Below are 12,876 nucleotides of genomic sequence, written 5' to 3'. Positions count from 1 at the left end.
CCTTCGGCTCAGGTCATGGTCTCAGGGTCCTGGGATCGAGCCCCACATCGGGCTCTCTGGTCAGCGGGGAGCCTGCTTCCCCCTCTCTCTCTGCCTGCCTCTCTGCCTGCTTGTGGTCTGTCTCTGTCAAGTAAATAAATAAAATCTTTAAAAAAAAAAAAAAATCCCAGAGCAACCACACCCAGCTTCTGTGGCAGAGAAATAACCCTCTTCTTCCTACCACGTCCTGCGTCATTAGAAACCCAAAGGACTCAGTTTTCCTAAACTCCACTGGGTCCTGGGCGGATTAGGCTTCCAGAAGCCCTGGCCAGAGTCCAAGGAGACGCTGACTCTCAGGCTCGGACAAGCACAGGGTCAGCACCCGCTGGTGCCTCCTTCACTTTTGTGCCCTGGGCTCCTTCGGACCGCCCTCTTGCTCCCCAGCCCACCCCCATTTGTGACAGCCAGTGAGGGCAGGCTTAGGGAATGGGCCAAAGCGGGCAGCTGAGGGAAAAGGACGTGACAAAACAGGATAAGCTGAGAGCAAAGGTGGCCTTGGTCGAGGCGGAGAGGAGCCGAGAAAGCACCTGCCAAGGGACGTGTGCGCACCCAGAGTGCCCTGGGGCCGGGCAGAGGGCACGAGGGGTTGGAGGACCTCGAGAAAGCTGTCTGCTCAGGGAGAGCCGAACCCTGACCGGATACTAAAGAAAGACTGGTGAGTTTGCTTTCTTCCTTTTCTTTTCTTTTCTTTCTTTCTTTTTTTTTTTTTTAAGATTTTATTTATTTATTTGACAGAGGGAGAGAGAGAGTGAACACACAAGCAGGGGGAGCGGCAGACAGAGGGAGAGGGAGAAGCAGGCTTCCACTGAGCAGGGAACCCAACACGACCCAGGACCCTTGGGATCATGACCTGAGCCGAAGGCAGATGCTTAACTGACTGAGCCACCCGGGTGCCCCAGGGCTCCATTTTCACATGTGCTCTGAGTGTCCCAGCAGATAGAGACTGAAACCACTCCGGATGAAATGCAATGCCGTTTGGGTTTGCTCTCACGACCCGGGGGCAGGGGGTGTGGGGCAGCATGGGGAACGAGATGGCTGGGAGCCCAGGCTGCTTGAAGCCGGCGATGAGCCCGTGAGGGTTCTAAGGCCTTTCTCACTGCCTCTGAGTCACGCCATAATATTTTAAAATAAACAGTTAAAAACAAAAAAAGCTGGTCCAATCCCTCCCGGCCTGCATGGTTTGGTGGCCCTTTGCCTAATTCTGGGCTCTTCCTGTGAACCCTGCAGTTAGGCTAAGAAGGCTTTTCCTAGCATGACTGTGGCTAAGGCCCCACGGAGCCCATCTGCTCTCTCAGCCGAGAGCCCATGCCTACAAGTCAGTCACTGGTCGGAGAACGCTCGTTGGGGGGTGGGGGGGCGGAGGCGCGACGCAGTCAGCCAAGCCACAGACAGCGACAGCGCAAGGCTTCCATGCCGCTTAGCCTGGGCACCCCCCTCCTCCCCTGGGATTCCCGGGGCCAGGAGGAGGAGTTAATCTTTGGGTCTCTGGAGGCACTGCAGGAGAGCACACAGCACACAGGAGGGGATGCAGAAGTATTTCCAGACAGGGAACTATCTGGAGATGCCTAAAATGAGGAGATCTTGGTTAACACCAGCAACGCGTAAGAATTCCGAGTAGGAGGGCAGAACCGAGATGAACAGAAGAGGAAGGATTTGAAGGTATTTTCGCTACTTACAAAGAGAGCTGTGAAAAGCTCCAGATCCACAGGTGACTTAAAGACGACCCTTAAGAAGAGGCCATGCCTGGCGACGGCCACCTGCGGCCGGGCCACGCGCAACTGCCCGACGCACACGGTGCTGGCCCTTCAGGATTTTTTACTCCTTGATCGGTCCTGATGGCCTTGTGTTTCATCTTCCCTCCCCTGTGCTTCTGAACCACGGAACCCCAACCAGACACCCCTGAAAGCACGTCGATGTGGTCTGAAATATGCCGATAATTAGCGCAATGAAACCCAGGAGGAATTTCTTTAAAATCCTCTCCACTGTTGAATTTGATAAACCAGATAAAAGCATCTTTATCCCAGAAATAAACTTACCTCCCCTCCCCTGAAAAGCTCTCTGAAAATGAGAACCGCTTTCTTTCTACAACCATGTTTCTACCCCCAAATGCGGGTGTCCACCGCCCCCCCCATAAGCACACCGATTCCCACAAGCCAGAGCGAGGGAGTAGGGGGCCTTGAGGTGACGGTGTTGGGCTGGGGGGACTTGGGGAGGTGATTCGGTCATAAGAGTGGGGCCCCCGTGAATGGGATTACCGCCCTGAAACAAGACAACCCGGGGAGCTCCTTTGCCCTCAGCACCGTGTGAGGACACAGGGAGAAGACAGCCCTCTTGGGACACGGCCTCTGCTGGCAGCATGACCTCGGACCCCCAGGCCCCAGAACTGGGACAAATCAATCCCTTGCTGCCAAGCCACCCGGGCTGTGGTGCTTTGTGATGGCCGCTCAAAAGGCCTAAGAGATCTGCCCATAGTCCAGAGGGGATTTTGAAGAAACATTTCAAAGTTCCTATTTGTATGGAAGGAAACAACATAACCAAGTTCTGTACTTTCTATTCAGAATAAAAGGGTTCAAATATGCGGTTGGTGAGATTTTAGGAAGAGAACCCCGAGTGCCCCGGGATGCCTCCCACAGCTGTGTGTGAGCCAGACAGACAGAGGACGGGGAGGGCGGCCCTGGTGCCACAGAGCGCCCCATAGCACCAGGGCCCGCAGGAGGAAACCCGGAGGTACAGCGTGCTGGTCCTCCCAGGGCGGAGACCGCTGGACGACTGCCCTTAACCCCCCCCTGCCCGTCCGTCCAGATGGGGGCGCTCCATCATCTGTGGACGAAGCCCCTGCCCCTGGGCCTTGGCGCCATGGGGCTGACCCTGGAAAGAGCGGGTGCAGGCCACTCCGTCAGCACAGAGCGGCCTCCTCACTCTAGGAGTGACCCTTCCTGCCATTAAGCCCTCGCCTCCACCCCCACCAGGATGTGCCCTGCTTGAGAACCGTCTCCGCCCGCCATCACACCACGCCTCTACCTCATTTTGCCCAGCATCTCCCTCACTTCATCCACAAGGAAACAGAAACTATAGCGGGGGGGGGGAGCTGTGGGAGCTGTCACCCCATCTCCCCTTCCTGCCTGCCACCGCCCCCACCCGGGCCCCCGGGGCCAGTCCTACCTTCGTGTTCTGATAATGCTTCCTGGCAGTTGCAGCCAGTGAGGAAAATTCTCTGGCGATCAGGTTTTCCATCGTGAGAAGATTGGTGCTCAGGTGTTTGCAAAGCCACATCGCCTAAAGAAAGGAAGAAGACAAGGACATTGTCATGAAAGCTGGAATTGGGGGGGGGGGACTCCATTCAAATGCCCAGGTCCGGGTGCCTGGGTGGCTCAGTGGGTTAAGCCACTGCCTTCGGCTCAGGTCATGATCTCAGGGTCCTGGGATCGAGTCCCACATCGGGCTCTCCGCTCAGCAGGGAGCCTGCTTCTCTCTCTCTCTCTCTCTCTCTCTCTCTCTCTCTGCCAGCCTCTCTACTTACCTGTGATCTCTCTCTGTCAAATAAATAAATAAAATATTTATTAAAAAAAAAATGCCCAGGTCCTTTCACGTTCTACTAGAAACGGCCGGAAGCATAATGATTTCTGGCGGGAAGGAGGCCACCAAGGGCAACAAGCCCATACGGTCCCTCCCAGCCCAAGAATGCCGCTTCAATGCTCTCTGTTCTCCCAGCAGCCAGTGATCCCTAGAAAACCTAAGGACGGGCCATGCCTGTAGCTCCCCCTTGGCATCCCTGTCCCAGTTCTGTGGGCTTCAGAAAGTTTACAACAGGAAATGCAGGGACAGGACCTAAATATGGGTCACGATCATACTCACTCATTGTTCCTTAGATCGGGACATGACCTAGTCTAGCCAAATGAGTGTTTCGTCCATTGATGGCTATATATACTCTATATGGATAAATGCCTTTCCCGGAGTAAGAATGCAATAAAATGTTCTCAATGCCAAGATTATACTGATGACCATTTCAGCATCAGGATGAGTCAGAAGGCCCTGAAGTCCCCCAGGGCAAGTTGAACCTTAATTCTCTCTGTTGCTTGTACTGGGAGATGTCAGTGATGAAAGCCTTTTAGGGCTCTGTCTGGATTTTACCGTGTGTCATCTTCCTGCAAAATTAGAGTCTGTGTGTCCCCAGGTAGCGGTCAGAGGCAGGAACAGCGAATTCACCAAAAGGCTTGTAGCTCAAACACCAGCCACGTGCTGTGGGCCCTGACTTCACCAGGAGGCGAAGTGGGTTGCCCCAGCCAAGTTGGGCGTTGATGAGCAAAGCCGTCTGCGTCTGCGGAATTCTACCCAGCAAATTCGCCAGAGGTCAGAACGGGGTGAGCATGGTGGGTCCAAAGTGCTGAATGTCTCAAAGACAAAGGCCCTTTGCCAAAGAAGACCCCTCACCCTGAGGGACCTGTCTCAGCCTTAACATGGCTTGGGAGCCTGCCCGTCTAGTGTAGAGGCCACCAGCCCGGCAGCGGCTTCTCCAGGCTCTGGGGGCAGGGGTGCCTTTCCCGGGAGATTCTGATCAGGCAGGTCTGGAGAGGAGTCTGGAAGCGGCTTCTCCCAAAGCACCTGCTATTGCTTGCAATTGTCAGGCTTGGGAGCAGTTTTCTAGCAGTGAAGCAGCAGATAGGAGTGAAACCTGGCAGCCTGATCCTGAGGGGCACAGTAGGAAAACCACAGATAGACCAACAAGCAGAAGGCTAGAGGGATGGGCATATGGGCAGACAGAGAGACAGACAGACACTAGGATAGAAATGATGCCAGAGCTTAGCAGACACGGGCTTGGGTGAGGCTCAGCCATTCGAGTTCCTCCTCCAGGAAAAGAAAGTGTCAGCTCAGCAAGGACCAGTTCGCCTAGTCCACTAGCCAGGCTTTTAAGACAGAGTTCGGGGCGCCTGGGTGGCTCAGTTCTTAAGCCTCTGCCTTCAGCTCAGGTCATAATCTCAGGGTCCTGGGATCAAGTCCTGCATCGGGCTCCCTGCTCAAAGGGAAGCCTGCCTCTCCCTCTCCCATTCCCCCTGCTCCCTCTCTCTCTATCTCTGTGTCAAATAGATAAATAAAATCTTTAAAAAAAATAAAGAATAGAAGACAGAGTTCCATCTCAGATGGCGGCCACTGTCCCAAGTACTGACACGGGGTTTAAGATCGAAACTGCAGGCAGGAGGAGGCGGACCCATCAGGACCGGGGCTGTCTCCAAGGAAAGACAAGGAAGGGTCGGGTGGGGTGGGAGGAGGTATTTGCTGCACCTTTAAAGTCGAGAGAGAGAATCCTCAAAGCACATGTGGCCAAATGAGAAATTCTGTAAAATCTGGGATTCGGGGGTCTGAGTGTCTATGGTGCAGTTTCCATGCCTTTTGGACTGAACTTTCATAATTAAAACATTAAGAGTGACTCTCAAAAGTCCGTGTCAAAAGTCTCTCGACTCTGGTCCACTTCTAGAAGAAATGTGTTCGAAGGATGTAAAACTAAGGATGTGTAGGACGGTGTCGGCGGCCTGGGAACGCCCTGGAGGACGCATCCCAGCGGCTGAGACAGGGCTCCTCCCTGGCTGGCCGGGGAGCGGGGGGCGATACCGCTGTGTCCTGTGCTTTCCAGGGTTTCTGCCAGCGCCATGCCGCCTCTCGTGATAAGAAAGTAAGTTAAGAAGCAGGAGAGGGGAAGGAGGAAGAAAAGCTTGGTGGCGTTGAAAACCCGCTGCGGGGCAGCCTCATTCCAGCCCTGCAGGTAAATGAGGTATTACAGCATTACGACACTTGATATGATTCACTTACTATGGTTGTTTTCCCCGAGGCGGGTGGACCTAATATCACAATCTTCGGCACTGTGGGAGAGAAAGATTTGAATGTCACCGCCCGCAATGACAGAGCAACCTCGGGGGGAGGGGGGCGGGGGGGGGGGTGCCGCGGTGCTCGGGAGGCATTCATGTCCTTCCTCCCCCGGATGTCATTTTCTGCCAGCGACAGGCTCGTTTGTAACGCGGGGGCTCCGAGATGCTCACACCCTCGAGCGGACTCTCTCTGTTTAGAGAGGAAAGTAATCGCTGAGATGGTTTATTTTTCTGTCTCCAAGGGGACATGGACACGGTAACTTGTTTGCCAAACTAATAAATATCAAGAACAACTGGGATTTCAAACACCATAAAGCATTTTAAACAGGGACTTTGTCTTGGGGACATGCTCTCAAATAAAGCTGTATTTTATGTAAATCGACCTTCCAAGCTTTTATATATATATATATGTATATATATATATATATATATATATACACACATATATATTTATGCCTTTTTATTTAGCAAATTGTATTCCCCATCATTTTACAGAGGGAAATAATGGGGAAAAGCCTGGAGTGTATGGGCCAGATTTATAAAACCCCAGATAGGCAAAGTCTTTGTTTTCAAATGTGGGCATTTCTATGCAAACGGCTTGCTTCAGTGGGAGGCTGGAGGCTCGGTAAGGTTGTTGGCCCCCCAGAATTCCTAAAGCGGCTCCCAGACAACTGAGTGGGTGTTGGCCCACTGGAGACGACCAGACCAGCATCCTTGCAAAAGCACTGAAAGGCATGTGTTCTTGGGTCCAAACAGGAATCAGAACGTGGTGTCTGGACAGATGAATCCATGCTGATTCCTCCTAGTGCCACCAGACTGAGCCACCCCTCCACCCCCTGCACCCCTAAATGTGGGAGCCAGGAACACAGAACAGACATTGGGAAAGCAGACCTGTCCCCTCACCACTATTGGCCTGACCCCTGAGCCAAGAAGACGATGAACCAGTGTATACTCCGACTCATTTGAGCCTCGGATGGCCACATGCAGAGCCCATTCCTGCCAGGCCACCAGAAGGGCACCTCGTGTATGCAGGGGACGAGGGACATGCATGACCTTTTAGTTCGGAAGTGGACACAGAGAAGGAGCTAGTTTGGGCCATGATTTAATCATCAGCACATCAATGACCCGCCCAGGCTTTTGTCCAGATTCACAGCACCTTCTCGCTTTCAGGGAAAACATGGAGGTTCCGATGACCCACTGACTCGCTCCTGGAGCACCTCGTCCTTGCTCGGCGCCGGGAGGGACGCTGCCGAGCGAAGCAGGACGGAGCGTGGGTAACTGCGTTAGACGGGAACCAGAGGGAGCGGCCATCCTCCATGCCCGTCCCTGACCGGGAAACTGCTCTCTCTCTCTCCTCGAGAACATGACAGCCTGGACACATGTCATGGCTCTCGCTGCTTCTTTGGTTTTTATGTGTCCCCAACTAATTGCTTTAGAGCACTGTTGTTTCCTACGTTTCTAAACGCTTATAAACCTGGTCCATAGCCCCGATGATGTGTGAACTTGCTTCTTAGAAGCCCCAGATCCTTCCTGTTGGTGGTGATGTGAATCAGGGATGCGGGGGCAGGAGGGCTCTGGACATGGCAGCACCAGGGGCATCTCCTCGAGCCCGGACTCCCGGACTAACGTTGCCACACTCTAGTTTGGCAACCCCCTGCACACACATTCCTCTTCAAGGCAGGCTCGGCTGGTGCTCCCCGCCTTTCCCAGACAGTGGACACAGCTTCCGGTATCCTGCCGGCCAGAGCCTCGGGAAGGGAGCGGCAGAGGGACTGGTCTGGCTCCCGTGCCCTTGGCCCAGAAGCCTCTCTGGGACTCAAGCCACAGGTCTCTGCTCGAGCTCCTCAAAGCTCAGGCAAGACCCAACGGGACTCCGGGCCTGCGGAGCCTGAGGAGAAGGGGAATGAGCTGGGGCACAAGAACATTTGGGGAATGAGTTGACTCCCAAGCCAGGCGTCCACCTCCACAAAGTCATGGGGCCCCCGGGTTGCTGAGGAAACCCTCCCCTTCTGGACTCCAGTAAGTGGCACCCAAATTGTACACATCTATGAAAATGCTTTAAAAGGGGAATATCCACGGCCTTTCTCCCCACCTAATTTCTCACACACATTTATGTGATTAATTTCAGTTTCTTAAAATCTAACACCTTGGAACTCCGGCTCTGCTCATGAGTAATTATTTATAAACAGTGTCATAAAAGGCTGCTTGACTGCCAGGAGTAATCAACTTCTTCAAACCACTTCAAAGGAAATCAAAAAACCTTTCCATCCACAGATCCTTTTGAGGTTTAACTAGGAGCATGATTTAAAATTCACAAGAAAACCCTTAGGTATTGGAGCTCTAATACACAGCTTTCTTGGACAAACGTTTGATAAAAAACGCAACATACCATTATATACACCATCACCTGCTTTAATATTGCCCAGGGCTACTATAAATGCTCACTTTGTACTAAATCTGCTTTTCTCGAGGCGAAGGGGCTGCCAGCCCCGTGCTGGGGGCTCCCCTCATTGCCTCCTGTGCAAGCTCACCGGGATGAGTCTGGAGCCTTCTCTCCCTCTACACCAGCCACCGGCCACGGGAACCTCTGCCCACGCCACACCATGCCCAGTAAGCAGAAGAGCTGAGCACCAGCTTCCAGTAAACATAGGCCCCTGCATGGCTGGAAGGAGGCAAGACCACCTCACTCACCGGCCCAGGGCACTGGAAATGCTCTCTGGACGTCAGAAGGCCTCCCCTTGTCCACTGTCCTCTTCCAGAACACACGAGAGCGGAGTTAAACTGCTCTCGGCTTCCCCCACTCCAAGAAAACTCGGGAAAGCTCTTCTGCCCAGCCTCCGCTTATTCCCCCACGTTTTGCTTCCCTTGTTGGCAGAAGCCTGGGTGTGGGAAGCAGGGGGACCCACAGGTGTCCCTCTCTGCTCTTCCTTCAGTGGTTGGGACTCGAGCAAAAAGGGGATGTTCCAACATTCAAAAGAGCGGCCAGCCTAAGGCCTGGGAGAGGCAGAGGAAAGCTGTGGAACAAATCAAGCCCCCAAAACAGTGGTTCCTGGGATCCAATACCTCTGCTCCCTGGGAGAGTATCAGGCCCAAAACCCCGCGTCCAGCCTCTTGAGGAGAGTAGGAGGTCGGCCCCGGCCAGAGTCGGACGGGGCGCGTCTGTGTTCCTCGCCCTGCTTAGGAGCAACAAGACGGGGTAGTGTGGACAAGGAATCAAGGCTCCGAGGCAGGTGGCCTTGGCAAGCAGACCGTGAATGATGGAGGGGTGCTGAGGACGACGGAAGGGGGTGAAGGCAGAGGGGAGGCGGCAGAGGTGGCGGTAAGGCCAGCCCCGAGTCCACAACAAGAAGGTGCTGGTGAGGCGGGCAGGCCGATGACTGGATCTGCACACAGAGGAGCACGATGCAGGTACAGTGAGAACTGGCCTCAAATTTCAGCTCCTGAACTTCCCGCGGGGGGGCTGCTGAGGTTTGGGGCTCGGCATTGGTGCACACGGGGCCCCGGTATGCAGACCCAAAAGCGGAACGTTTCAAACGAGCAGGACGAAGCGGCCCCTGCCACCCCTCCCCGCAGGCAGGCTCCGGGAGCCTCCGGCACCCCGCCGACCTGCAGCCCCATACCCCGTACAGCCGGTGTACGAGGCAGGACACTGCCGTCTGCGGCAGGACCGCCGGGAAGGAACGCAGCCACCTTGCACTCCCGTGCCGGGTAATAAACAGCCCATCAGAGAACAGAGGCCTCTTAGGGGTGTCTCTGTGGGGCAAAGTCACCCCACCAGGAACACAAGAAGGCCAGGTGGACAGCTTGAGAAGGTGGTTCTCCCGGCCCTCCGTGCTCCTGGCTCCACACCCACCTGGGGCAAACGGGCTCACAGCCAACGCCAATTCTCGAGTCTCCCTGACCAGAGGCTCAGGAAGGGGCACAGCTGTGCTCTCCGTGAGCCACTCTGCTTAGGTGGCTGAAATGGCCCTCGTCCCCAAGCAGCCCCTCTGATGCTCAAAAGCCAAGCCTGAGACAGGTCAGGATCGGGGGCGAGGCACGCCGAAAAGACCAACTGTGCCCAGTGCACCTGCAGGCCGGGGGTCTCCTCCCTCTCACCTTTCTTTGCAGCTGTTTTTTAAACTGCTCAGCGTCCTCTCTCATCTCAGGTGTGCAAACCCCACCACGGGGCATCTCAGGCCTCTGCCCCACTCAGCTGCGCCAAGTGCTAATTTCACGGGTATGCTGGTATCTCCTTCAAAGCGGCCAGAGCGCCAATGAAAGAAACATCAAAGCTCCCAGACACCCGTTCTCCCCGACAGCTCACACGGGACGGGAATGAGCCTCCCTCCACTTGGCAAATCAACCGTGGAATGGAGCGCCCCCACCTTCTCCCTGGTCCTGAGCGCTGGCTTTGGGTCCAGCCGACCAGCACTTGGACTGACATCTGGGGGAGCTCTGGCACTCCCTAAGGGCACCAGTCATGAGACCATCAGGAAGACCCAAGTGCTGCCTGTCCAGGTAGCCCAGAAACCAAATTTACACCTGACAAGTGAAGTCATCACAGAGCTTAAACCCAAAGGGTGAGATCAGATGGGACCCAAGAAAGCATTAATAATTGATTCCATGGGCCGTTTGGAGGTTTTCGTTTTAATAACTTGGCAAGAGAATTTTCAAGCTGTGCCCCCCCCCAAAGAAATGCAGGCATTTTTTAATCAGCCACCACCCCAAGTTGTCAAAACTCCTCCCCACCCTGCCCAGCCCTCCCCTCAGACACAGGGAGGACGGAGTGCTTCGTAGCTGTCCAGCAGGAGGAGTGGGAGGGAGAGGAGGCCCAATCGCTCACCATTATCGTTGTCCTGTTGCAAGTGCTTGATCATGAATGGGATGGGGTCCTTGGGCTGGTGGATCAGGAGTTGCTCCAGCATGTTCTGTGGGCACAGGGCGGACACCCAGGTGGTTAACAGCTGCATGGGCATCCAGATCCCCAGGCTCAGGCTCCGGCGGCCCAGAATCCTGGTTGCTACCAATATGGGTTATGGGGCCCGATTTCTTCACCACATCCACCAAACCTGCCTTGAACTTGGGATCCCGCCCCTGTTCCAGCCGCCATCTGCTTGGGTCCCCATGAGCAGAGGCATGACAGAAGGGCCGTAGGGTATCGCCAGGGAGACACCTGGAAGGACTGCACCCCAGCCTCCAAACAGGCGGGCCCAGGGTACTCTCCCCTCTGTCCATCTGTGCTTCCCCAATTAGCCTTCTCTCAGTTCTCGTGATGCACCATGTTCATGTGCTCCTCAGAGCCTTAGCAAATGCTGTTCCCTCAGCTTAGAACACTTGTCCCCGAGTCCTCCAATCTCCATGAAAACACACCTTTCTGATCACACTCACTAGCTAAATCCTGTCACATGCTCCTGCAGCCCCCGTGTGTCCCTGTTATTGTCTCACCCTTGTCCCAGTGCTGGGCACACTCACAGTAGGTGCCCAAAGCCAATGTCTGCCGGGGCGCACGGCCACCACTGCTACCCGTGTCCTTCCGGGGTGGGACAGAATATTTACCAGCCTGGGCTCTAAACAGTTCTGGGATAGTCTGGCCATTTATTTCCAAGGAAAAGCACCTTCCACGGTTCCAGAACAAGAGGCACAGATAGAACTGGGTAGGTAATAGGATCCACGCTGGCGCAGTAAGAAGCTTCCTTTAGGGACATGAGAAGTCCTAGCTCCCCTCTGCACCTCACCAGCCAGTCCCTTCCCTTCCCCAAGCCTTGGCTTCCCCAGCTGCTGGAAGGTCCAACTGGCCCAGGTATCTAGTCAGCTCTCACTGTGAAGACAGGGTGAGATGATGCTAGGTGGTTCACAGAGGAGTGTTTTTATTTCACTATTAAACAGTTGTGTATCGAATGTGTATCAGGGAACCTCAGATATCAAGGATATTGCTTAGCAGGAAGTAAAACAGGCTAACTCTTTTTCAGTGGGTTGATTTCAAGAAACAACTGAGTGACAGTGGGATTGTGGTGGTGGTTATGTGAATCGATACACGTGGTAACACGTCCTAGAACCGTGCGCACACAACAGGGTAAGAAGGGCAGGTAAAAACGGAGGAGATCCAGATAAGGACTCCACCTGCTGAACTGTCTCGTAGAACTGTGAATGCCGAGGAGTGAGGCTCCATGGTCTTCGCAAGGGGCACTGGGGAAGGGTACCTCAGAACTCCGTACTATCTTTCTAACATCCCATGGGTCTGAAATTATTTGAAAATAAAAAGTGTAAAACCCACGGAGGGAGCACGCACAGATGACTAAGGACTCGACATCCTGGAGCGGAAGCGCCTGCGGACTGCTCCACCCCACCAGCACTCGGAGACGCAGCGCCCCTGGGGAGCCGCTCACCCTGCCTATGGCCGTTTCCTTAGACGGGCTGCTCGGTCGCGGAGAACGAACTCTCCCTCCCTCTGCCAGTTAACACTTCCCAAAGGAAGCCTGTGGTTGCTGGAGACACGGCGATGGTCTGTCTGAGCTCTGCTCTCACATGTGCGGGTCAGAGGCTCAAAGAGCACGGGTAACCCCTCTGGGGATGGGCTGTATCTGGAGGAGCAAATGCTCTGGAAACTGGGCTCCCGCTTCCCTTTGGCCCTCACAAAGGGAGGTGCCGAAGGGCCACCAGAAGAAGCGGGGCTTTGCCAAAGTGCACACAGGGCCAGAGGGCCCAGTGGAGTCAGACGCCCAGCAGGAGAGGTGGGAAGCGGCCAGAACTCCTGGCCCTGATGAAGACGGGCCACACGCGAAATGCTGCTGTCCCGGGAGGCAGCCATCTCGGGGACGGTGATGTCACCTTGAACCCGGACACTCCGCAGCTCAGAAACCACCACTGCAGACAGGCTGGGGGCTGTCAGTGCGGGAGGGGCCCCCCCGAAGAGAGCTCCTGCAACCTGGCATTGCACCGCTGCCTAACGGAGAAGCGAATGGGACTTTGTTAAGGCCATGGAGCGGCCGGCCCG

The 12,876-nt window shown here is 54.9% G+C and overlaps 1 protein-coding gene across 5 annotated transcripts in view; it reads right to left on the bottom strand.

Moving 5' to 3' along the window:
• Window positions 1-12,876, bottom strand: part of AK8 (adenylate kinase 8) — a 137,680-nt gene that overhangs the window by 124,467 nt on the left and 337 nt on the right. For 3 of the 5 annotated variants that reach the window (XR_006386356.1, XM_044264616.1, XM_044264614.1), the window contains exons 2-4: window positions 10,726-10,810; window positions 5,845-5,894; window positions 3,202-3,315 (exon numbers count right to left, since the gene is read on the bottom strand). Coding sequence is in view for 4 of the 5 variants with exons in the window: in XM_044264616.1 (XP_044120551.1) it covers window positions 3,202-3,315; window positions 5,845-5,894; window positions 10,726-10,810 (249 nt within the window). In the remaining variant the exon portion in view is untranslated. Of the gene's footprint in view, window positions 1-3,201; window positions 3,316-5,844; window positions 5,895-10,725; window positions 10,811-12,268; window positions 12,327-12,876 lie in introns of those variants that run through there. The other 2 variants (XM_044264615.1, XM_044264617.1) reach the window with 2 other exon arrangements.

The sequence above is a fragment of the Neovison vison genome, chromosome 9 (assembly GCF_020171115.1).
Source record: "Neovison vison isolate M4711 chromosome 9, ASM_NN_V1, whole genome shotgun sequence".
Lineage (NCBI taxonomy): Eukaryota > Metazoa > Chordata > Mammalia > Carnivora > Mustelidae > Neogale > Neogale vison.
This window is presented reverse-complemented; position numbering and strand designations above follow the sequence as displayed.